The sequence below is a fragment of the Anolis sagrei genome, chromosome 1, assembly GCF_037176765.1.
Source record: "Anolis sagrei isolate rAnoSag1 chromosome 1, rAnoSag1.mat, whole genome shotgun sequence".
NCBI lineage: Eukaryota > Metazoa > Chordata > Lepidosauria > Squamata > Dactyloidae > Anolis > Anolis sagrei.
The window spans coordinates 215,701,075-215,728,251 of NC_090021.1; the positions used below are offsets into that span (position 1 = coordinate 215,701,075).

At 41.1% G+C, this 27,177-nt stretch overlaps 1 protein-coding gene across 5 annotated transcripts in view; it reads right to left on the reverse strand.

The window, feature by feature from the left end:
- Positions 1–543: 543 nt before the first annotated feature.
- The window catches only part of SLC35F5 (solute carrier family 35 member F5), a 57,670-nt gene continuing 31,036 nt past the window's right edge, over positions 544–27,177 (reverse strand). For 4 of the 5 annotated variants that reach the window (XM_060775760.2, XM_060775728.2, XM_060775739.2 and 1 more), the window contains 7 exons: positions 26,602–26,666; positions 19,781–19,885; positions 17,164–17,323; positions 13,172–13,262; positions 7,796–7,950; positions 5,385–5,476; positions 544–4,916 (listed from right to left, as the gene is read on the reverse strand). In XM_060775760.2, the coding sequence (XP_060631743.1) occupies positions 5,392–5,476; positions 7,796–7,950; positions 13,172–13,262; positions 17,164–17,323; positions 19,781–19,885; positions 26,602–26,666 (661 nt within the window). In that variant the 3' untranslated portion in view covers positions 544–4,916; positions 5,385–5,391. Of the gene's footprint in view, positions 4,917–5,384; positions 5,477–7,795; positions 7,951–8,972; positions 9,061–13,171; positions 13,263–17,163; positions 17,324–19,780; positions 19,886–26,601; positions 26,667–27,177 lie in introns of all 5 variants that reach the window. The other variant, XR_010910489.1, reaches the window with a different exon arrangement.

Consider the following 27,177-nt stretch of genomic DNA (forward strand, 5'->3'; position numbering starts at 1 on the left):
CACGGAGAGCCAGTCAGAGCTGGCATATGCTGGATCAGTTGGACCCATAAAGCATGTTCCCCATGTTTTTAGTACCCCTAGAGACCTTTTACGCCCAGCCCTCCCCACTTTTTTATAACAAGAAGTCATGCTAGAAGTCACTTCCCAATTTTTTTAAAGGTCAGATTTTGTGTGAGGCAGCTTCCTATCTTCACAAATCCATGTTGTGCAAAGTCCTTTTCCCGCTCTTGCACAACAGCAGGGATGCAAGTATGAGAATTTACTCATTATGTTCTTCTAGATGCAACCCAGTGACCAGATCTGAACATTTTTCAAATACAACAAACAGCATAAGGAATTACAAATGTGAAATTAAGAAAGTAAGACAAAAAGAGACAAAAAGAAATTAAATAATTCTAGTTTTTCAGGTGGTTTCTCTCCCTCACATAGTTTTTGCTAACAAGTGGGCGCAGAGAGGACTCTAAAGAATTCACACAAGTTTGTCATGCTTATATAAAGCTAATCAATGTGAACTGTATTTGTCCTAGAAGTAAAACATGACAATTTTTTCAAAAATCCATATTTAATGTAGAAAAATTTCGTCACATTTTATCCAGTTGGATCCACGGTATATATTGCATATGTTCAGAAATTCATACGTTCACATGTACATTGAAAAAAGTCACAATTTAAAGTCTAATTTTTAAATGTGTTTGTATCTTGCTCAACAATGGTCAGAAAAATAATTGCAATGTCTGTCGTTTTGTTTCCATTAAAAATTGAAGTTTTTAAATGTGTTTGTCTCTCTGCTAAATAATAATGGCCAGGAAAATAATTGCAAAATCTGTTGTTTTGTTTCCATGTTGACCTTTCTGAACGTTTTCCCAATCATAATGAGACCTAGAGAGGCTTGCTGAAACATTCATCATTTAATAGTACTGTTGGACAGTAATGAGCCAAATAAAAAAAAAAGATATGTTTGTAACTTGGTACTTGGTTCAAGCATTTTTTTAAAATCTATCCCCCCTTTAGGATACCAAAATCTAAGGATTTATGGTCTTTGAGAGTAAGATAAAGGTAAGAATAGATTCCTGATACATCCATCACTATTGAAAAATACGATTGATTGTATCAAGGGGTATCCTTCTCCTCTGTGGCGCTAATTTCAGCCTCCGCTTTGGTAGACATGGGCAAGAGGGAATTGAAAGAAGAGGACTAATTTGTTTCTATTCTGGCAGACAGATCCTATGAACTTCACCAGGTGGTAACTTTTAGCCGAGTGCTGAATTTTGTGCACCTTGGGTGGCTGAAAATAGAAAAGCATTTTTCTCCTCAACAAAGACCACAGCTTGCTTACTTGAAAGGAGAATAAGCCACAGGAGGCACATTACTATACACGCCACCAAATTACTGCTGCAGTTGCTATGAAAATGCAATTCAGCCATCACCTTTTACTAACCAAGTTTGACTGATGCTCTCAATCAAAGAGCAGAGCAATAATGAAGCTAATCATTATTATTGCTTTCTCTTTCATCTGTCTGCTGTGTTAACAGCTTCTTCTTTAACCTCCAGTGGGGCCCAAGCTCAGAATCTTTCAAGCAAATTCCCCCTTCTAAAGCAATTTAGTCAACTTATTGAAGAAAAACCTTGCTCCCGCCAATGTCAGAATTTTATCCAAGGTCAAGTCACAAATCAATCTAATCAGAAGATCAGAAATCACTTACTTCTCCAGTGAAGTTGGCATGGCAATTGTGATGCCTGATAGCCACTCAGATTTTTTTTTAAGTCTGCATATGGTATCATTCTAATATGGCCAGTCATAACTAAGGATATTTTCATTCTAAGTAGCACTATATTTGGTGAAGGGGACAAAAAAAGCCAATCCAAAGTCGGCCATTCCTGAACTAACATGACTGTTGCCTTTTGTTCTTGTTTTCATTATCTTATTGCACTCAGACAATCCACTGTTTGGGCATTTTCACCATAAAGGAAAGCAGTTGCTCTTATTACAGAGCGATTATCTATATAGCACTCCAGAATTTGTTCAACTGCATTTCCCAACAGCACCAGATAGCAGAGACAGTAATGAGGAATCCTGGGAGTTACAGTTCAAAGGGGGACTTGTAGAGTTGCACTTTGACCATCCTAGCTCTTGCAAAAAAGGGCTCTACTTGACGTTCCTTTGTGAGGAAGTCTATCCAATGGGAGTAGATGGGGGAAGGGCCATTTTAACATTTTCCCTCCCAACTTTGTGAAGCAGGTTATCGATTCTTTGGACCAGCAAAAGAAATAGCCTGGTGGCAGTCATTAAAGCAGCTCTTCCTCTTTCACTAGTAGAAACCCACAATAGAATAGAGTTCCTTCCCTTTAAAATATAATTAATGCCAAGTCATATATTCATTTCGTAGTTTCTAAATTTCCAAGACATATTACTTTTGTATTCCTAATGAATTTTAACCAGTGGTGTTAAATTAATAAAGAAAATTATTGTATTTAACCATTCTGTTTGTCATGGCGTTAGGCCAGCACAATAAACTCATGAAGTCTATCTGTATATGAAACAATTCTAAAAGGCTTTTGTGAATTGTACAGCACTGCTTTAGTGTCAACATTTTAAACATGCACTGCATCTTGAGCATGTTTATTCAGAAATTTACATTTTCCTTAACAGAGCTGACTTCCAAATATGCCTGCATAAGAGCACAGCGTAAGGACTAGATTCAATAGAGACCTCTACAATTTGGAAGGCCTCGTCTGCATTTGGATTTATTGCACAGGAATCACCAAACCAAAGTGCTATCAAGTTCAGCATCCCAACGTGACTAGACAAATACTTTTGAGAAGTCCACAGGTAGGACAAAAAAGGAAATGGCACTCTAGTACTATTATTTTCTTGCAAATGGTATTCTGAACTTTGCTGTCTCTGATCCTGGAAGTATGGTCAGCCCTTAATATTTGCTAGGGTTAGCACAGGACCTCTGTGAAAGCAAAAAAACAAACAAAAACAAAACAAAACAAATACCACACACACAAAGTTTTCCTTTTTTTTCTGGGAGAACACCTCTCTAGTAATTCCTAGGTCTTCCAATGTGATTCTGTGGAAGCCTACCATAGAATCACATTGGAGGACCTTGATTCCTAAAGAGATGTTCTCTCTAGGAATCTCTGGATCAGGCATGCACAACCTGTGGCCCTCCAGGTGTTTGGGACTCTAACTCCAGAAGCCTTAGTCAGCTTGTCCAATAGTCATGAATTCTGGGAGCTGAAGTTCAAAATACCTGGAGGGCCACAGCTTGTGCAGGTGTGATCTAGATTCTTCTTTAACAGTTATCCATAAACTGGAGGACATGGATACCCAAAGAGAAAGTTTAATCAAATCTGTGACTAATAAAATCTGCAAAAGTCAGCACACTGACTATAGTATTAAACCCTTATGACTAGTAGCCATTTTTTTTCTCTCTCTCTCTATGCAGAAAGCTACCACGACAGATTTTTTTCCTTGGCTGGAAAATCAGTGGTTGTGACACCAAAATTATTTTGCCTTTCTGGACTGGTTTTTTTTTAAATATGTGGCACCATCAAGTCAACCAGAACTTGGAAAAACATTATAAAGGCATACTTCAGCAGCATTTTATATCTATAGAGATTGGAAATTCTTTTCTATCCCAGAATGTATTCCCTGTGTATAATGTTTTTTCTATTTCCAAACTGCCACCTTAATTATTTTTTCTTTAGATGTGAGCAAATATTCATTTAGGAGTACCAGGATTTCTGCCCTCACCATTTGAAAACTAACCATCCTACTATAGTCTACATTTAAAAATCTTGCAAGTATAAAACTCAGCTGTCATGCAGACATGGTGCTTTGGTTGAGAGGCAAAACTTTGCCTCAAAAGATCCCAGCATATGATAAACTCTTTGGTCCCAGAGCTGACCTACAAGTGTGATCCTGTCTACTTTCCACTTCAGAAGGACAAACAGTTTGTAGGAAGGTGACAGTGCTGAGCAGATAAACAAGGAAAGGGAGACAATGCAACTCCAGACACTCATTCCCAATTCAATCTATTGTGGTTGGTTTTTGTTTTTTTAAAAAAAAAAATTCAGGAGGAAAATAAATTCAAGAACTTCCTCGTCATATAATTCAGCCCACGTTCTATTGATCCAAGTTTAGAATTTTTTCCTCCTGTCTTCAGTATTTAAACCCAGAACATTATTTTGTTTTCAATTCCAACATGAAATAATTTGGTTCTGCATCAACTGTTACTGGATTCTAATATACTTATAGGATGTTATTTATCTGTTACATTGCTACTTCTTAAAAGTCTTGAATTTATCAGAACATGATGGATATTTAAAGCAGCAGACAACCCACAGAATAACAGGTCTCTCATATAGATTAGACAAAATGTGTAATATTGGGGACCCATAATAACTTCAACAATAGTGAAGTTATTCAATAAATTAAAATAATTTTCTTTCCTTTTGTTATTTTTCAAATAGACTATACAGCATACAATGGTGATTTTTACAAGTTTCTAGTACATTTTAGATTTTCATTTTAAAGTTTGTACAAAATTATGATTCACACTTTTTTTTACAGATTTTGAAAAGTATTTGTAAAAATATCCAGCACTTAACAAAAATAGGAAAGCTTTAAAATGTCACTAGAACAGCATTCACTTTCTTGATTGCATCAAGTAATTTCACCAGCTGAGTTCTGTAAGGCAGGCTGGCTTTGTAAAGAGACTGGAATTTCCTGCAGTAATGGAGCTCTTTAATAAAACCGATTGGAGATTGGGAATAGAGAGAATGAGAGTATATTTTAAGTTTCAAAAGAACTGAAACATTTAAAGATTCAGAAGAGGCACTGAAACATGATTCCATAAGGACTCTCCAGGAGATTGTCTCTTCGCTGAGTTATCAATCCATCTTATGCGCTATGAAGAAATGGGAAAAAATATTATTAGCATTACCATATTACAATCTGCTTTCCTTTGACTAGGCTTCCTAATCTATGTAAACTAGTCATGTTACGGAAGATTAAATAGTGTGGAGGCTATGGTGCACAGCACCCTTTAAAATTTTTTAGACATAATAGAAAGAAGTGGAGAACAGATTTATGGTGTTGTATAACTGTTAGACAAGCATATTTTCAAGAGTTGCTACCATTCGGAATCATTGTGACTAAATTATAAAAATAACTCAGATATTGAAAATTGAAAATTTAAAAACAGAAACCAAGGTAAGCAGTAATTCACATAGTTCTCTAAACTGCTCCTGTACAGGCATTTAGCTGGCATATATAATCAACGACAGATAGCAAATAAGATTGAGGGGAAGGGTGTCACTCCATTTTGGTAGCTTTGCAAGTTTTTCTTTCACACCACAAGTCTACTCATACATACCTGTTGCCTAAGGACAACCACTTTCTCCATCTTCTTGAGAAACATTGTGCATTGCAATAAGACTTTCACATTGCTCATTTTCTTCAGATGATCTATGAAATGAAATGAGTATTTCACAATAATTATTTTTAATAATATATGCACAGTTTCATGGAAACAGTGTAAACTATGCTTTTAGGACAGAAATGAATTTAAGTTTCTATGAAAGATTCTCCTGTATAAAAAGAATTATCTCTGGAATCTATAAGAAACCAAATAAACCAAAAAACCAAAAAACAATTCTGAGCGCTTCTATCTTTATGCTGTTTTTATTTTAGGTCTCTTGGCTGTAAAGCAAACAAATGACCAAAAAAGAATTATAGAAAACAATGTCAAAGAAAGACCCTTTCATCATACCAGAATTATTATTAGAAATATGTTGGACAATAGGAAATCTAAACTTTAAAAATTGGGAGCACAATTCAGGAAGGCTATATTCCACAGCTCATCTCATATCACAGAATCATAGAGCTGGAAGAGACCACATGGGCCATCTGGTCCAACCCCCTGCTATGCAGGAAAAGCACAATCAAACCATCCCCAAAAGATGACCATCCAACCTCTGCTTAAAAGCCTTCAAGGAAGGAGCCTCCACTAAACTCTGAGGCAGAGAGTTCTGCTGCTGAACAGCTCTTATGGCCAGGAAATTTTTCCTAATGTTCAGGGAGAATCTCCATTTCCTGTAATTTGAACTCATTCCTCTATGTCCTAGTCTCTGAGGCAGCAGAAAACAACTCTGCTCCCTCTCCCTTATGACATCATTTCAGATATTTAAACTTGTCTCCTCTCAATTCTCTCTTCTGCAGGCTAAACATCCCCAGCTCTTTAAGACACCTCTCATAGGGTATGGTCTCAAGACCTTTGCTCATTCTAGTTGCCCTCCTTTGCACACATTCCAGCTTGTCAATACTTCTCTTAAACTGTGGTGCCCGGAATTGGACCCAGTATTCTAGGTGAGGTCTAACCAAAGCTGAATAGAGGCATTATGACTTCCTCTTGATCTAGACACTACACTCCTTTTGATGCAGCCCAAAATCCTTTTGGATTTTTAAACTGCTGCATCACACTGTTGGCTCATGTTCAACTTGTTGTCCACTAAGACTCCATGATCTTTCTGACATGGACTGTTGTTGAGTCAGGCGTCACCCATACTATATCTGTTCATTTCAATTTTTCTGCTTAAGTGAAGTATCCTACATTTTTTCTTGTTGAAACTGATTTTGTTAGTTTAGGTCCAACTCTCTATAATCTGTTGAAGTAATTTTGAATTCTGATCCTTTCTTCTGGAATATTAGCTATTGCTCCTAATTAGTTGTTATCTGCAAACTTGATAAGCAGGCCATCTAAACCTTCATCCAAGCCATTAATAAAGATGTTGAACAGAACTGGGGCCACAACAGAATCCTGTGACATCCCACTAGTCACTTAGTTCCACTAGTCACTTTGATGGTGAGCACCTGCTGGGTTTGGTCGCTTAATCAATTACAAATCCACCTAACAGTACCATTATCTAGCCCACATTTTACTCGTTTGTTTGCAAGATCATAGGGGACCATGTCAAATGCCTTAATGAAATCGAGATATGCTACATTCACAGCATTCCCTGCATCTATCAAGTTGTAACTCTTTCAGACCTTTCCCTCTTCAGTGATTTCTTGCCTTTTCTATTTCTTGCATTTGCTCCTTTTAAATCTTAGCTCAGTTACACATGATCTTAGCCAAAAGGCCGAGAAGCTCAGTTGAAATTTCCTTGGACATCTATTCTGCTTTCTTTAGACTTCTCTTATTTTTTCTCCTTGTTGGCACTATTTGCATTTGTGCCTTCAGTATCTCACTTTTAAAAACTCCCACCTATCATTATCTCCCTTCTCTTTTAGCATTCTTTTCCATGGGATCACATTCAGTATTTCTCTAAATTTTCTGAAGTCAGCTCTCCTAAAATCTAGAATGCATGTCTGATGTCTTAGTTTCTCCTTTCATCTGTATCACAAACTCCAGGAGTACATTGTCACACCCACCAAAGAATCCTACCACTTCCACTCCATCAAACCTCATAAATTTAATGCTATGGGTAAAATCTATGGGGAAAGTTAGAGTTAGTATAAACATTAAATGGAGGCCTAAATAGTTTGAAGGCTCCAGATCCTATCTGATCTTGGAAGACAAGCAGGGTCAATCTTGGTTTGTATCTGGTTGGGAGACCACCAAGGAATACCAGTTGGTGGGTGCTATATTTCAGAGAAAGGTAATTGTATGAAATCTCTGAGAATTTCCTGCCTCAGACAATCCTACGAAATTTAAGACAAGTGACTTGAAATCTTCCAATCAGATGGAATGGAGGTAGAATAGGGAACTGAAAGAAGTTATATCACCTCTGAATGCGATGTTTTCGGCAAATGAATACAAAAACTCTTCTAATTCCCACCATTACTGGATCCCAGTTGTTGTAGTGGCATAACAGCGTTGCAATGAAAAATGAAAAAAACACAGGAATTGCTCCAGCAAAAAATAACCAAGAAAACTGGACCTGAAATTAGAACAAGGAACAACAGGCCTGTCATTTCATCAATAGTAACAGCAGAGGAAAAAGGCAGACAACTATCTCCCATATCTTGACAGGATAGATTGAATACGGTTCCTCTTGGTGTGTGGTGTAATTTGGGCATATTTTTAAGTCCTTAAGAACACAAATATTTGGCTTCCATTCAATATGGCTGCCAATGACTTATTAAATACAAGGAACTATAACACAATACATTCTTCTTATGCACTAAATACAAAACTAGACACATTTTGAAATTTACTGCCTAATTTCTCTAATAATCTTCTGTAAGTAATACAGACAAAATAGCGGGAAATGTATCCAAGTGTGGGTCAGTTTCCCAACTATCAAACAAAAACAAAACCTCAAGGTGGAAGCATGGGTACTCAGACTTTTCTGGGGATTCCCATTGATGCTCCATGGTGGGGCAACATTGCATGTATTTAAATAATTTTTGTATCGTCGTCACACCCATAAGCATTCCCCAAAGGCTCTGAAGCAACTATAATGTGCAGAAGCAGCTGACCAACCAGAGAAAAGACCAACACATCCTTCCCAGAAGATAGCTATAACCAGGCAGGTTCAAGAAACTGACCCGTACAGCAATGTGGTACTGCAGGGACTTTATCAGAACATCTGGTCAAAACCGTAAACCAATGAAATTTCAAATAAATCAGCAAGAGCATCCATGCCATGGGAAAATATCCATGAACCAAATAGCAGCTGGAAAGAACAAATCTACAAACTTTATTAACATCTGAGGTAGCCCCCTAAAATTCTGGGTTGGGAGAACTGAGCTAGTCAAAAACACAAAGTGAGCCAGGCAGCATGAGCAGAGGAAGGGGGTATTGGAAAGTGGCAGAACATCTCCACGGGCCCTATGGGGGAGGGAAGTGGGGGATCACTCAGCATTGGGATGCTAGTTAGTATGATCCATTGAAGGACTTGCAGGAGGGGGATCCTGCATTATATCCAACAGTGATAATGAGGATCCACAAAGTATTTACCTCCTTTGGAAAACCAGTGAGCGGATCCTGTGTGCATATGTTCTTCCTGCAAAAAACCCCAAATGAGGAGGAGCACAAGGTGAAGTACCTATGTCACAAAATGGAGAAGTAGGAGAGACTTTACCAAGAAAGTCTCCAACTACAGGAAATGCCAGAAGATCTACTGCAAGTTTGAGCATAACTGTGTTAGCTGCTTGGGGGCTCCATCCTAGCCTGATCTACCTGAGGAGAATCAGGGGTTAGCCACCCTTTTGTGGTTCTTGCCCCCCCCTCCCATTTTAGCAATGGAAAGAAGGGCGGTTCTAGCAAGCAAGAACCTAGGATATTCTACAAGCAGAAAAAAATAATGGAAATTAGGCCTCTGCTTATGCAAGATTCATTGAGTTAAGCTGGGGCTTGCACCCAACAGTAACATAATCCAGTATGTTCAGGAAATCCCCCTAAAATTTAACAAAAGCTTTTGAAGAGTTGAAGGAGGAAGGAAAACAAAAAGAAAATCTGCTTGAGTGAGAGACACACAGCTACGTTGAATGGGATGAAGGGAGTTATCGTTCACTGCTTCTGGGTGGCACCAGCTTGGGAAGAGATGGGTTGTGTGGCAGCTTTATACATATTTATTCAGAAGTCACATAATAATTAATAGACATTGCTCCAAAGTAATCTGTACTGTATGACTTGCTTCAGAAATTTTGTTCAAATTTGGAACCACAAAAATTATGCATTTACTACCTGGTTTAAATAAAGAATTTTTTTTAAAAAAAATGAAATCGAAAAAAGGATCTATTTTGATTAGAAAAAAAAGAAAGCAATATCTTTATAATTTTTATTTTCATTTATGTTGATCATGAGTGAATATGCACTGAATAAATTGTACTTAGGTAGAACCAAACAGCATTTGTTAACTTTTACCAACTGAATAACTTTTAAGCTTCTAACTTCTCGTAAAACTTTAGACAACTATAATTTCACAATACATTCTTCCATTTTTAGATGTTCTAATATGAACAATGCAAGTTATAATAATCTAAAATCCACTGTGGAAAGGACAAGTCTAGACAGTAGACACAGTAGGAATAAAGCTACAATATAAGGGGAAAAATAATTTATAAGAAGGAAATCTCACTGTCTGACAAAGATAACATCTGAGTATTAGCGATCACAGTGTAAATATACATCCTAAAAGAGGGCAACTCAAATCAAATATTTAAGAGTATGTCTATTTACATAAGACATCAACTCTCGAGGGGGAAAAATCTTTCCATGCAAAGCTCTTTCAAGAGCTGGAACTTGCACACAGCTAAGAATAAGTTTTATTTCCAGTTTTATACTGCCATTGTTGCTTTTATCTAGTTTTATTGGGGAGAAAGATGGAGGGCTAACCCTCTGCAATTTAGGATAGCTTTGCAGTTGATTCTATTGGATTGTGCTTATCCTGTCTAGGCATATATTTATTTCCTGAGAAAAATGTGCAGCTTATATAACAGTCTCCTTTGCCTTTTTTACCTTTCAGGGAAGCCCTGAATAAAAAGTATTGTAGTATATCCACAAATCAAAAATGTGTATGTTTTTCAATCACAATTTAAAATTGTCCATTGTGTTGATTTTAGAATAGACACTGCTTTGTGTCTTTTTAAGAGAGAAAAAGCAGCATATAAATCATCATCATTGTATCATGGACTCTCTAATAACCTCTCATATAAAGGCAGGGTTCCAGGGAATTCTGGCAGAGAAACCCTGCTATCTAATACTGCCTTTCTATCCTGTTGCTATTGTACTTGTTAAACACTGATAGTTACTTTTTTAAATGCAATCATGGGAAGCTGCATGAGCTGCCAAATAGAGACAAGCAATGGCGCACCTAGATTTGCAAGAAATGAAAAATTATGCTTTATCTTTACAAGAAAGAACCTCAGTGCTCATGAGGTTCATATAGGCCGCACAGTTGTGAAGGAATAGAAAGTTTTGTTTCCATTTTTAATTCATCACAATTTAGCACCTAAACTATAAACTGTGGTTAATCTTTGTTGATGGCTTCATAGCTCATGCTATCAAAAGCAGAACAGTTTTCCATCTCCTCCTTGCAACCACACCGAAGTACAAAAGGAGACATGTGCACACCCAAGATGCTCTGTAGTTATATGATGACAAAGATAAAACCAGGCGGCAGACATTGCAGAGAACAGAAGGTTTCTGTTATAGAAGTAGTAATTCTTCTTTGGTGGTACTTCTTTTTTATTGATATATATGGCAGTGTCAGGACTCTGCTACTTCTACTCATTTCCTTATCAATATAAAATGGGAAATTCAGTTTTTAGCTCATGGACCTTAATGATGAGGATGAGCGAAGGCAAAATCCTAAGGGGAAAATAAACTCATAAGAGCTATCAGAAGCATTTCTTCAGTAGGAACAGCAGAACAAAGTATCAATCTTTTAATTTGAGGGTCTGAATTCTGTGAGTTACTAGGACATCAATTCAAAACCATTGGTGACTACTAAAATTGCAAGCTGCATCAAATAATAATTTTACACTATATCTGCAGCATCTCACTTCAGAACAGGTCAAATTTTGCCAGCATTAAAAACGATTATTAAAAAGGAGCAACACCTGTGTTATTTCATGCTAAAATACATATACTATATATTTCACCCACTTGGGATTTCTAACATGGTTTTCCAGCAAAGAACCTAACACATTGATATAGTAATTTCTTCAAAATGGATACATACCTGTCTGTGCTCTGTGCTGCTATTAAGGAGGGGAATATAAATTCAATAAAATCTTTGCTACTTGAGAAGAAAACTCGAACTATATTCACGTAATTTTGATTATATGACAGCTGGATGCCTATCTGAATGCCAATTTAGCACCTACAGACAAATTGTACTACTGTAGTGTCTTTCCTCCCGCCTATAAAGAGCTTTCACCAATCAAGCCTAAAGCCAAGGTATGTTCACGATAAAGTTTTCACTGTCATGGAGATCAGAAAGTGTGCATAAATCCATCTTAATGGAATGACAGCTACATATGATGAAGAAAAACTGCAATGAGGGAAGTAGCAATCCAAGAACATGTCCACAGAAACATTCAGTTCTACAATGAACCTATAATGTATTTTAAACAGTCCCATTCCAGTGCATTGTTAAGAAGTCATACACTTGAAGGCATTTTATGCTTCTTGAAAACAGAAATTTAAAGAAAGAACCTTCAGTATAAATACAACCACTTTATCTACATGGCCGGAGCCCCTGGGGGCGCAATGGGTTAAACCCTTGTGCCAGCAGGACTGCTGCCTGAAAGGTCGACGGTTCAAATCTGGGGAGCAGGGTGATTTCCCATCTGTCACCTCTAGCTTCTCATGAAGGGACATGAGGGACATCTCCCACAGGATGGTAAAATATCTGGGTGTCCCCCGGGCAACATCCTTGCAGACAGCCAATTCTCTCGCACCAGAAGCAACTTGTAGTTTCTCGAGTCACTCCTGACATGAAAAATAAATCTACCTGGCCCAAACCTTTGCTTTAGAGCACTCAAACGTCTTATGAAATGCCTATTTATTTTGTATAATACATCTTATTTTTAAACAAATACATGAGGCTTGATCCCTTGACCTCTGGAGAAGGATTCACAATGGAAGCTTCAACCATTCGGAAACCACAGATACCCTGCATCCTGGGAAATGAAAAGTACAGATACAACTACAGTGTTCTCATTGAGCCTATATCTACTTTACTGTGTCATTAAATATGAGTGTGACAGAGATGCACAGACATCTCATTTCTTGGATTACACTTGCTATTTCTAAGAGAAACTGCGACAAGAGAAGAAGTGGAGTTCTAATACATTCTACAGTGATCCCATCATGTGTGAGATTGCATATGAAAACACAATTCCCATTGTATTCTCTCCTTCATGTGTTAAAATTATCACCAAATTACTTCTCACCATTTCACTCCACTATTTTCCTACAGAGCATTTCATGTGGTGCTGAATTGCTCAAAAGAGATAAATGCACTTAAAGAGAGTGAACATTAAATAATACTGCTGGAGTAACAAAAGCTATTATCTGCAATTAAATATAATTATTTCTCCTTACCAAAATCTATTTCAACTGTTCCTGTTCATGCAATATTGCCCTTAATCAATCTATTTAAGACTCTCAGAAGAATTTACAATTGTCATGAATAAAATGTACATTACCTTTTGCATACACATGTCAGCTATTATGGACAGAGGTATTGTAAGGCTCAGGGCAAGTGTGCCTATCAGTGATGAGGTAAGGAAGCAGCCCCTAGGGAGATATTAAAATAGAAAGACTTGGCTTTAAAACAGCTATAGCATTGCTGAAGTACAGAAGACAATTTTCACAAGAGTATACCAGGAATTAAGAATTTGCAGAACTAGTTACTGCATGTAAATTGAACATTGGAATTCACCAAGACTCCTTTTCTGCAGTTGGGATGGAATCCTTAACCTGAGTTTGTCTCCTTCTTTGTGCTTCACAGACAGGGCTTTCTATTTCTTATTCATCTTTACCACTCCCCCAAGATGGAGGGCTGGTCCCAACTTCCCAATGGTGGTATAATAAAACTCAAGACAAATAAAATGCATACCAGTAGCACCTAACACAGAATTGATCAACCAGGGTGGGAAGGATAACAACAAGAACAACAAAAACTTTATTCTTATATCCCATCTTCTCCCTGCAGCGGCATACATATGGGTCAAAATGCCCACAAAACATAAAAGCGAAATAATCAATTAAAACAAAACATTAACATTAAAGCATAGTAAAATATAACGATCCAGATAAAAACACAATTAAATAAAACATAAGAATATAACACAGCAACGCTGAAACTCAAAACAATGCTCAACAAAACCAATAACCAGTAATACAATGGACATGACCACGCAATAAAAAGGGCCGAGCATGGGATAGTGCTAAACAGCGCACCATAGGGCCAGGGTATTGGATGAAGTGCAGAAAACGAAATATTATCAGGCAACCTAGCGACTGGGCATTTATAATTAAGGAATAGCCATTCTCAAACACGAGCTGAAACATCCAGGATTCCCTCGTTACAACTGCAGAAAAGGAAACTTCATGTTAAGTAGCAATGTTTCATTGTCCTGAAGTGCTGGGAGGCAAACCTTTATGCTGGGTCCTACATTAGCAGCTACCTCACCACCTTGGCAGATATGCTTTCAACTACAATGGTCTTGGACTGTGAGACTAAATGAAGACATTTGGGGGCTTTTGAATGAAATCAGTGGTAAAACTGCCTAATACACAATCTTGCCCATCCAAGCATCAGGAGACATTTGTTCACCACAATGGGAATAATGCAGGAGACAAGTATCCCGTGGGAAACTGCTCCAACTCAGAAGAAATTATTGGGCTTTCCACCAAGATGTTTAGAAGATGCAGAGTTGCCTTCACTAAAAGCCCAAGAATTGGAGATGTGTGCATTAATACAATGCATGCTGATTTGATCTAAAGTGCTTAATTTTTTGCTGCTGAAATTTGAAAGGAATAGCTCCAGTATGAAAGGAGATTTTTGGCCTCTTTTTCAGTCAATGCAGTTAGCATTTTCTTTGTCTTTGGTCTCAGTCATCACTTCATTCATGGCTCCATAAAATAATTCAGAACCCTTAAAAGGAGTTACATTGTTTTTTGAGTTAATTAAACACATTCCAATTTCTCAGCCAAAGCTGACGCTTAGTAGAATCAAAACTAATTTCTTAATCCTCTGCTAAAGGATAACCTTTTCCTCTGGAACCAGAGAAAGCAAACCTTTTGCTGAATGAACAGGTGCCCGAGCAAATAATGATCCTGCAGATGTAGCTCGGATGGCGAAGAGTGACACCTCATGAGACCATTTTAGAAAATTGTTGAGGTTCTTAACTTTTGGTTTTTTAAGTGTGTCATCTCAATCTTTAGGAAACCGAGGTTTTGACCATAAACTAGCCACAGGGGCATAAATAAGGGATAGTATTAATTTCTCCACTACATTGGGTTACCATAAATATAAACACACAGCAAAAGCTGGTTTTGCCCTTTTCATTCCAGGAAAAGTCAGTTCACTTTTCATAATCTCTGCAAAAACCTCAGGGAAAAAAACAAGAAAATGATCCTGTTTAGCCTTAGCCCTGATCTCTGACATTTCTTCCACAGTTGTACTTATTACTAGCATTAAAACCCAGTGTCTTTTACGCTTTCCACAGAAGGACTGGAAACTGCTCACTCAAACAAATGGGGAGAAAAATATTCAAGCAGAGGATAGCTCTCTTTCCTCTCTGCCAGATGGCAATGGAATCATAGAAGACTCTGCATCATTAAACAACAGTGACAGACTACACATGCTTGGTCTTTCTTTTCACGTTTTTAGGAGGAGAAACCTCTGCAGACAAATGTTTCCCACATTCCCTCTTCTCCTTCTGAGATGAGGAAGAGGACTCCACAAGATGATACTTATTTAAGCATCTTACCCTCTTCTGGTCATGAGAGAGCCCATCAGTATCAGAGAGATGGTGTATTTTTACAATTTTCTTTTCATGCTCAAGCCACTTGCCATCTTAGGCTGATAACACACTTGTTGCCCCTTCCCCTCCACTCCTAGTATCACCAGGCAGCACAGCCTGCCTGACTATGAGGGAAATCCAGTTACACAGCTTCTGAGTAGATCTTGTTCAGTGATTATCAGAAAGGAAAAGAAGCAGAAGCATCCAACACATTCACCTGTGTGTCCAAAATCACACTAGTCACTTGCATAAATGGCCTGGTGTTCAAAACCATGCTCCCTGCCTTTATGGCCCCAATGAAACCTCCATCGAAACCCTCCAAATGAGATTCCACAAGCAATGTCCAAATTTAGCCGAAGTGCTAAAGACTCTGACCTAATACAACCTGAGGCAGAAAAAACCTGGGAAAGTGGGGTTGGTCTTCCCCTTATGGTGGTAGAATGAGTGAAAGCCCTGACTGTGAAGCATGAGAAGAGCCATGTCCAGCATAAAGGATTCCCTCCCCACACTGCAGAAAACATTCTGGTGAAACACAAGGTGCATTGCAAATTCTTAATAATTTTTCTGTATATATTAAACTAAATATTTCTAGTCACATTTTGAAGCAGAGAGAGAGGTAATGCAGATCAATTTAATAATTTCAACATCCTTTCCCCTTGAAACTCAAGTTTTTCAAACTCTATTAATGATTTATAATTTTCACATTTGGAATTATCATTTCAAAAACATAAAATGATTGACAACTATAATTCATGCTAGTACATCTGGCATATTTTCTATGCCCTCTGGCTTGAGAAAAATACTCACTTGGTACCCTAGATTGCAATCTGTTGTCTATCTTGGGTGATACTTGAGTGACCTACTGCTTATTTTTTGATCTTTGTGGTAGTTTACAAGCATATTTTCATCTTTTAGAAGTGCATCTTAATATGACCAAGATATCTTAATGACCCACCATAGATTAACTATAAGATCTAGCTGCTATTAATTTGTATGAGATCAAGGCAAATAAAATTCTCAATGAAGACATTTGGCCCTGAGACATTAAATAATTAATCAACTGGGGAGAGATACAGTGAAGTTCATAAATGGCAACATTTGTATTTGGATTTTGATTCTCCCAATCCGATTCTAATGAATCAATACGGGCTAATGAAAAGGTATTTTTCAGGTGAGTACTGTATCTTAAAGTGTTGAAGAACCAAAAAATGCTATGTAGCAACCTCTAAATATACCACAGAGTCTCTATGTCCACGTATAGCTCTGAGTAGCCATGTTTTAGTAAACCGAAGGACAATCTCTTTTTACTGTACTACTGCTAAGAATTCAGACATAAGTATTTTGATCTAAAGCAACAAAATAACACCGAGATCTGCCTTAGTTTATGGAAGTGCTTCCTTCAAGGACATTCTTGCAATCCTTTAGGGGCTTACAATCTTACCTGTCTAAAGCCAAGGAAACCCCACGGATATGTTTCTTTGTGGGGGAACAGTGGATCTCGCAGTAGGGGAGCAAAATTATGTTGTGCTGACAGAGGCCAATAGAACATTAGATCCTTTGATTGTATTTTCCTACATGGCAGGGGTTGGACTGGATGGGCTTGTGGTCTCTTCCAACTCTATGATTTTAAGTCTAACAGAAAATAATAATAAAAACAAAGCACGTACCACAACCAGAGGAATTCGGACAGAACGGTCCCAACAAGGCCATTGATGACAATGCACATAAGGACTAATTTACTGGGAAATTCAAAGGCCTCAAATCCAGTATAGTGTAGTAGGAAGAAACCTGGCCACAGCAGCAGCAAATTAAACAAACCTACAAAACCTGCAAAACACCAGAACAATAAGTATTAACAAGAAAAGGAAAACAATTTACTCTATCTTTATATGTTCCATTTTTTTTCTGGAATTATATTATCACTTATAGATATTGATGTTGGGCTCTATAAAAAAAAAGTATTCTGTATCAGGCTAAGGAGGCATGCCATTTCCGGTCAAAAACAAATCTTTTTTCAGAGATTTTTTAAAAAGGACATATTGCTAACATTTACACACTTCTCATCTATGATTGGATATATCCTACTATTTAATTAGAATGTGTTAGTTATGTATACTCCACTATTCAATTATATCACTTACTTTTAAAAATTTTAAAAGATGGCCCACTATATTCAATGGCACCTTAGTTTCTAATAGACACATTTTGGTCTGCAATCTCAGAAAGCTAGCAAATAAGTCAGAAAACGTTTTATAAATCAAAATAAAGCAAGTATTCAACACAATAATAAAAATAAGAGGAGTATGAGATTATCATAGTACTCTTTACTGCAGTAAGCAATACATGTAGACAATCACATATACCAAAATGCTTACTAGAAAACTGTTTTGCTGCTGGCATATAACAAAATTTTATTAGGATGTCTGAGCAAATTCATTAAGATTTTCATCGATCAAAATGACTATGTTCACATGTCATAAAAATCAGGCTTCCTAGGAAGTTGTGTTTTGTTTTTCAGATTTGCTGTCATTTGAACCGCAAGCAGGAGTGTCTTAACAAATTACTGACTATACAGCTGGCCCTTTGCATTTGTGGGTTTAAGTTTGTATTTTAATTAAAATGTTCTCTCTAGGCATTTCAGTATGCCTATAATAGACTTCTTGGCAGAAGTTGTGCTGGAGAACCTAGAAATTCCTAAAGAGATGTCCATGCAAGTAAAAAAAAATCATTTTAAATTTGTGGGTTTTCACTTTCATGGGAATCCTTTGCCCCTAACCCCAGTGAATGTGGACTGTTAACTGTACATCTGCAGTTTGCTTGCTGTGCCTTATTTTTCACCTCAGCAAACCAAACAAATAACTCATCAACAAATAAAGGATCATTTCTCAGACTTGTTAAGAGAAAGAAAAGCCATGGTATTAAGTACTGCCAAGGTTAAATGTCAAAAGAACTATATTTTGTTTAGCCACTTTGAACTGACATAATGAATTCCTTTAAAAAAAAATTGAATTCTAGAATTGTCAAGACATCCAAACAGATTTGTTACATGGTACATCTGTCGATTGCTAGACAGAAACATGAGACTTTAAGGAAAATGCAACCTCTAGATATCAATTCAAAGTTATATTTAATGCATCACCATAGCAAAGTGATCCAAACAAGAAACAAAATTCTGTTTTTATTTTTTATTATTTCTTGCCACTTAACCAAAACCACACACATTTAAGTTTTGATCAAAAAACATAGGAACTAGGTGTGCAACGGTATAGAATTTGATACTGGTCTTTGAAAACATATGAAATGCACGTATAACAAAATTAATCTTCTCAGAGTGTGTTTTGAACCCAGAGAAACCAGCTTTTGGAAAGCGGATGTATTACTTCCACATGTTAACACTAACTGATGACTGTAAAGATCTGAAACACACGTATTGTCTCACCCAGCTTTTTGAAAAATTAATGCAAGGCACAAGGTTTGCATCTCTGGATCTTCTTACATTCTATTCTACTCCCACAACTATATAAATAAGTTTTGATATCACTCTGTACTGCATCTGAAGAAGGGGGTTTATAGCATGAAAGCTCAGGTTTAAAAAAAATCTGTTAGTTTTAAAGGTACCAGGCCATTCCTTTTTGTTCTTTCTTTACTTTCCTCTTTTTTAGGCTGCAAGAAAAGATAGCTATTACTTTGAAAATTATAACAAAGATTCAAGCTAGATTTAAAAGTATATAAGTGAAATGTTAAGGTTTGATTATATCTAGCTTTGAGATAATTGTACTTTAAGGTATTTGCTGGTCTGAGATCTCTGGAGGCAGTGGCAAGCCACAGCTATCAGCAGGTTGGGGGGGGGGGGTTGAGGAATGCAGCAAGCCTAGCAGCTGGGGCTTGCCATTGCCTCCAATGCTGCCCTACACAATTTTCAGGAGGGACTTAGAGGCCTAGCTTTACATTATCATACTCCCTTATAAGCCCATATAAAAATGGGCAGGAGTGGAGGCAATGGTAAGCCCCACCAGCAACCCGCTTCTGCCTTGATGGAACCACACCACCTCAAAGAGACAAGTGAGCAGCTGGTGTGTTCCCCACCATGAATTCAAATGTACTGCTGTGTTCATTTGAATCCACAATAAGTCCTGTATGGATTGTGAGCAAGCAGATGCAATTTAACCCAATTGAAAAAGTATCCAAGTTTGACCTGCTTTGTTTTTGACAAGATGGAACCTGTTAAATTAGACCATTGCTAGAAAAAAGGCAGTTTTTCTTTATTTTAAAGTATTTTCTTACCAAAAAACATTGGAATATCAAGCTTGTCTTCTCTGTCTACTTTTCTTTTTATCATAACAATGTAGATTGCATACAGCATAGCTCCCACAAGAGACCACAAGGACCCTGCATATGGAGAAAAATCCATTTTAAAGTAACAGATTTTGCCACTATATTATAGCTGTAATTTTCTAGCACTGCATTATACATTTCTCACAGCTTAACATACTTTTCAGATCCTGCTTCAAATGAATCACATGAAACAGAAGGGAAAAATTTGGCAGAGCCACACAGCTCTGCTTCTAAAATTGCAGTACGTTGATATTGGAAGGTTGCTTACCTGTAACCGTGGTTTCCTGAGTAGTTACCTGTGAATACGCACATTGTGGTATTCCTGCGCCCACGCAGGCCAGCATCGGAACCTTCTAGAAAATCTTAAAAGAATTGTATCCCCCTCAGGGCTCCACCTCCCCTCCCCAAGTATATAAGGCCCCTCTGTGGAGCCCGCCCTCAATCCTCTTTTTGCCCTAAAACACTTAGAGGAAGTGGCATGATACTCGAGGGGAGGAAGGGTGGGTATGTGCGTATTCACAGGTAACTACTCAGGAAACCACGGTTACAGGTAAGCAACCTTCCATTTCCTGTCGTAGTTAACTGTGAATCGCACATTGTGGTAGACTAGCGAGCTATGCAACGGACGGTGGGATCATGCCACTGCCGAAAACAGAATCGCTCTACCAAAACCTGCCTCTCCTCTCGACACAGAATCTAGCTTGTAATGCGAAACAAAAGTGGAGGGAGAGGCCCATATGGCAGCCCTACAAATCATCTCCAAAGGGATACCCTTCATGAATGCCGTAGAAGCTGCCATAGCCCTCGTCGAATGTCCTTTCACCTGACGGGGCAAATCTTTACCCGACAACCTGTAAGAAGTACGGATAGCCGAGACAATCCATGAAGAAAGTCTTTGTGAGGAAACTGGGGAACCCCTAGTGTCCTTCCTATATTTGACGAAAAGCCTAGGAGACTGCCGAAAATCAGCAGTCCTTTGCACATAAAAGGCCAGAGCCCTTCTCACATCCAGAGAATGTAGGCCCTTCTCCATGGAGGTTTCTGGGTTCTGAAAGAAAGCTGGTAGGACTATATCCTGCGACATATGGAACTTCGTAGCCACCTTGGGCAAGAAAGCTATATCCGTGCGTAGAACCACCTTATCTTTATGAAATTTAAGGTACGGTGGATCCACTCTGAGTGCACAAAGCTCACTGGCTCGTCTCGCGGACGTGATAGCTACTAGGAAGACAACCTTCCAGGTGAATGGGCCTAACTCTGCTGTGGCCATGGGCTCAAAGGGAGGTTTTGTTAGGGCTGAGAGAACTAACTCTAGGCTCCAAGAGGGAGCAATCGGAGCCACTGGTGGTCTGACATTCCCTAGACCCTTCAAAAACCACTTCACTAGTGGGTCCGCAAAGCAGGATGGTAGGCCCATCTTCCTCCTGAACCAGGAGATGGCCGCAAGGTAACATTTAAGGGAAGAATTGGAAAGGCCTGCATCGAACAATGATGACAGAAACTCCAACACTATAGGAATAGGGGCGGTCTCCGGCTCATGACCTTTTGTTCTGGAGAAATCTTTAAAACGGGCCCATTTGAACAAGTACGACCTCTTAGTGGAGGGCCTATGGGCCGCTTCAATGATACACTTTACACCTTGAGGGAGACCCGCGGTCATATCCGTCCCTGGGGTAGAATCAACCAGGCTGTCAGCTTCAGCAGGTGGACGTCCGGGTACAAGACCTGACCCTGTTGGGACGTTAACAAGTCGGGCCTCTTCCCTAGTCTCACGTGGTTCCCTCTCGACAGCTGTAGCAGAGGGGCGAACCACTGTTGACGAGGCCACCACGGCGTGACCAGTATGCACCAGGCGTTGTCCCTTTGTAACTTGGCCACTACTCTTAGAAGAAGAGGGAATGGGGGAAATGCATACGCTAGAGCTCCTCCCCATTCCCTTAGGAACGCATCCCCCAGACAACTCTGTTCCCATGGAGTTGGGAGTCTCGAGCAGAACATTTCGCACTTCCTGTTTTCCCTGGTGGCAAACAGATCTATTAGTGGATGACCCCATGAGTGGAAGAGTTTGGCAACTTCCTGCGGGTGGAGCGACCATTCGTGGTGACCCAGTGGGTTCCTGCTGAGCGCATCCGCCAACAGGTTCTCCTGGCCTGGGAGGTGGGTGGCGTACAGATATATCTGTCTCTGGATGCACCATTCCCACACCCGCAACGTTATTTGTAGCAATAGTGCAGAGTGAGTGCCCCCTTGCTTGTTCAGATAAAACATGACGGTCGTGTTGTCCGTCAAGATCTGAACGGTTTGGCCTAAGATGACTCTTTCGAAAGACTTTAGTGCTCTTTCCACGGCCATGAGTTCGAGAACGTTTATGTGGAGGAGCGTCTCTTCTGGGGACCACTTCCCCTGCGCGGTGAGCCCTTGCACATGGGCACCCCATCCCGTCATTGAGGAATCCGTCGTAATTACACTGGTGGGGTAAGGCATTTGGAACGGGAGGCCCGAGCAAACAAATTGGGGTTGTAACCACCATGCTAGGGATCTGCGGACCTCCTCCGGCAACGTAAACCTGAGTCGTGGGCAATCCGTAAGGGGATTGAACACAAGGCCGAACCAGGACTGGAGGGGGCGCATACGCAAGCGCGCAAAAGGGGTTACAGAAGTAGTGGAGGCCATATATCCCAACAGCGTCTGAATCTGTCTGGCTGACACTCTGGGTGAGTCTAAGGCTAGCGTCACCTGCGCCTGTAAGGTGGAAAAACGATCCTCCGGAAGGTAAGCCCTGCGTGTCACCGCATCTAGGAAAGCTCCGATGAACAGGATGCCTCGGGACGGGACCAGTGAGGACTTCTCCGTGTTGACAATCAGGCCCAGGGACTGGAGGAGACACAAGGTGATATGTACATGTTTTTGTACCTGAAAAGATGAGTTTCCAATAATAATCCAATCATCAATGTATGGATGAACGACTATTCCCTGGGTCCGCAAGTGGGCTACTACTACAGCCATGCATTTTGTGAACACTCTGGGAGAAGTATTGAGTCCAAACGGAAGGACATTATAGTGGAAGGCCCTGCTGCCCACCAGGAACGTTAAGAACCTACGATGGTGGGGCGCTATAGATATATGGAAATAGGCGTCTCGTAGGTCTATAGTAGCAAACCATGCACCCTCCGGTATGAGGGGCAAGATTGAAGAAAGCGTGACCATACGAAATTTCTTCGGTAGAATTGCTTTATTTAGATTCCTTAAATCCATAATAGCTCTATATCCTCCACCACGCTTTGAAACGACAAAGTATCTTGAGAAAAAACAGAGGGGGAACATAGAACTTGGAACTGGGGAGATAGCACCTTTCTGCAAAAGGGTGTTTATTTCAGCTAGTAAGACTTCCGAAGGGGCGGTGCTCTTGACATTCCCCACCTGAGGGATGCTCTCAAATTCGATAGAATATCCCCTCTGGATGATAGTTAGCACCCATTTGTCTGTGGTGATACTAGCCCAGTTGGAGTAAAAACCTTGTAACCTGTCAACAAAACTAGGTTGCGTGGTGGGGGAAGAACATTCAGGCACGCCAACTTGGCCGTGGAAACCTTGCAGACCTGAAGAGGAGCCAGAGGAACAGGGCTCCTCGTTCCGGCCTGCCCCTGGTGTCGGGAAGGAGGCGTCAAAGGCGCTTCCTGGAGGCACCTTGGGCTTTGGATCTAGACTGATAAGGCTGGTACCGTGCTTTTGACGAATAGGAGCTCCTTTTGTTGTTTTGGAACCTAGGAGATGAGGGGCCCCTTCCCCTACTTGAACCCGAGAATGAGTTGTTAAAATTTCTACGGTACTGGTTAGGGGGTGGTTGCCATCTAGTACGGCCCTGGTTGAACGGCTGCCACGTGTAACCGAACTTACCAGCGGCCTGTCGGACCTCTTGTTTCTCTTTTAGTGTTGCGTCCGTCTCGGGGTTGAAGAGGCCTTCCTCATGAAGAGGAAGGTCCTCAGCCAAGGCCTTGCCCTCCTCGGACAGATTGGCCGAGCGCAACCACGCATGTCTGCGGATGGAGGTCGCCGTGGCGAAAAGGTGTCCCGCCGACTCTGCTAGATGTTTAGCGAAGTCCTTCTGGACCTTTGACAAAATCAGAGCCTCCGCCTGCAGCGCTTTCGGGAAGCGTTGGTCTTCGGGTGGGAGTTTATCTAGGTAGGGTAATATTTTATTCCACAGGAATGTCTGATACCCACTCATATAAGTGGCGTAATGTGCCATCCTTGTGACTAACCCTGCCGCCAGATGCGCTTTCTTTCCTAAGAGATCTACCTTTTTGCCCTCCTTGTCGGGGGGGGCAGACAAGGTGCTTTTCGGCTTTTTGGATTTCACCACTTCCGCGACCACTGTGTTGGGTCTGGGTGGGTTGGCAATCCATTTGGCGGCCCTAAGGTCGATCCTGTACAGGGAGTCGACCTTCCTAGGTGTCGCTGGTATGCTCGCAGGGGAGGCATCCAGGATCTTGGCCAGTTTTAGGAGGTAAGGGAGCATTGGTAATGATGTGGACACGGGGACCGCCTGCTCCTCCGATGGGAACATCGGGTCCTCCACATGTTCCTGCGCCTTTGGGGCTGGGATGTCTAGGGCTTTGATCATCCTATCTATTAAGGATGTAAACTTATTGAAATCTGGAGGAAGCGGTGAGGGATCCGCCACTTCACTAGGCTGGGCAGGGTCAGGTTGTTCTGCTGAGGAGTCAGAGTCCTCCAGGCCTAAGACAGGTTGATCATCCCTTGGTAGGGCCACCTCGTGCATCACTTGGGGGGTACCCGGTGGGGCAGGAGGGTTAGGAGTCATGACATTAGTGATATCACAGTTAGAACTGTTTGCCCCAGCTGGGCGTTCAGCAATTGCATCATGACTAACTGAGCGTTCAGCACATGTGCTTTGCTCAACTGAGCATTCCACAGATACAACTTGGTTCATTGAACGTTCTACACAAACATTCTGGTCAACACAAGAAATACTTTGCTCAGCATTAGTAATAGGTGTGGAGTTCATCTGTCCTTGTCCTCTCGGAAGAGGCACAGTCACTGATGTCGAGGCAGATGGGGTTGGGGGGAAGATTGTGGTAGCATTCCCGTAGCCCCTCTGTTGTATGCCCTGAATTGCGCCCATGGTTGTGAAAGGGGCAAAGGGAGGAGTCGCATGTTGGGCATACATAAAGTGCCCTGCAGGTCCCAAGTTCCACGGGCCGGCAAAGGGGTAAGGACCCAGTCCATAAGGCCCCCATTGAGGCGCTGCCGCTTGTGGCCTTTCGGCCTGTCGGGCCCTCCTGGAACTCCTGGTCGTGGACGCAGATCGGGCCGATCTCGCGGCTGAGGAGGAAGAGGAGGAAGAGGAGGAGGAAGAGGAAGATGAATCACTGGAGGAGGAGGAGGAGGAGGAGGGCGACGCAGCCCGAGACCTCCCCCTCGAAGATCGTCGGCGTCGGGAGCCTCCGCGCTTCCTGCTGCGGCGAGAGGACGATCGGAGCCTCTTCTTCTTATTGCCGCCTCCTTTCTCCTTGCTCCTCGGTGCCGGGGCTGCCGGGACCGCAAATTCCGGCATCATGGGAGGAGCCAAGGCATCCCCCGGATGAGGCATCGGCGCTTCCTCAGCGTCCCTCAGGGGAGGGGCTAGGGCCTCCCAGCCAGAAGCCACGCCCCCCGGGGAGGGAGGCAGCTCGAGCTCAAGCAAATGTAGCTCCGCCGAGCTCGGGAGGTCGATGTCGGCTGCTGGAAGGGTCGACTCCGGAGGCATTTCGGCTGCCTCAGTTTCCCTCACCGCCAGGACCAAGGTAGGTGGGGACCTCGCCGAGGCCGGAGAGCGGGTGGGCGCCGGCGTCGGCGAAGGAAGTGTTTGCCCGGGCGAGGGTTGGACTCCTGAAGGCCTGGGGTCGACTCTGGGGCTCCCCTGTGCGGCCGCCAGAGCGGTAGCTGAAGACTTTCCCGCTCCTTTCCCAGTGCCTTTCGGAGGCGCGGGCTGCTGGCGGCCATCTTTTTGGGCCTTGTCAGTCTGCTTTTTGGCCTTCTTCTTTGAGCACGATTGCTCGAGTCTGGCGGGAGCCAGGAGATTAGGCCTTTCTCCGGCCGCATGCGGGCTGGGGGCCGGCGGCATGAGGGCCCTCTCATATAACGCCGCTTTCAAACGGAGCTCCCTGTTCTTGCGTGTCTGCGGTGTGAAGGCAGCGCAGACGGAGCAGGCCTGGGAGAGATGCCCTTCTCCCAGGCAGGCCAAGCAGAGGTTATGCCCGTCCGTGTCAGGGAGCACGTTCGGGCAGGCCGTGCATTTCTTGAAGGAAGTGGTGGCCATTTCAAAGACCAGGCCCACCCAGGGGATGCGCTTGTAGCAGAATCCGTAGACAGTCCGAGTCGAGGGGGATAGAGTACCTTGTAGTTGTTAGTCAGTCCGAAGTCAAAACCAGATAATCTCATATAAGGTTCGCTTTGCTGCTCTGCCAAAGGGCGGAAAAAAGAGGATTGAGGGCGGGCTCCACAGAGGGGCCTTATATACTCGGGGAGGGGAGGTGGAGCCCTGAGGGGGATACAATTCTTTTAAGATTTTCTAGAAGGTTCCGATGCTGGCCTGCGTGGGCGCAGGAATACCACAATGTGCGATTCACAGTTAACTACGACAGGAAAATATATATATATGCGCATGCATGCATGCATTAAAACAGTGCTTTGTTACAGCTTGATATCACACAGTACATACCTAGATATTTCAATTCAGAAAGTTAAGATTATGGGTGAAAATATACCTATTGTATCTCTTCCAGCAGACTTTTCAGAGCCAGATAGATTTACAAGGACAACTCCTCCGATGCTGTTTGGGAAAAAGACCAACAGGAATATTATATTAAGTTGAACCAAACATTCTATATGGAAATCAGTAAAGTATAATTCCTAACTCTTTATAATTATAATATTTTGAAAGTAGATATCTGTCTTAAAGATATTACTAGACTTCCTGTATCTCTCTCCATGCCAACCAAGTAAAATTCCCTTTTACTTGCTGTTGTTGAATGGGTTCTCAGGTGAAGGAAGGCATCTGGCATAACATACCACTGCATAATTTAACTAGGCAAGACATTGGTTTATTGGCAGTATAAACAAATGAATATGGTGTTTTAAAAGGCAGTACTATGAAATCCAATCTATTTATACTATCTCTGAAAAATGTAATATTCAGTGAGGCTACACAGTTCTCCAGTTTAATAAACTCATGTGATTACATCATAACCTAAGTAGCTCTGCTTAGGATTGATGGTACTTTGAATGCAATATTCCTACTTCTTGGCAGGGGGTTGGACTGGATGGCCCATGAGGTCTCTTCC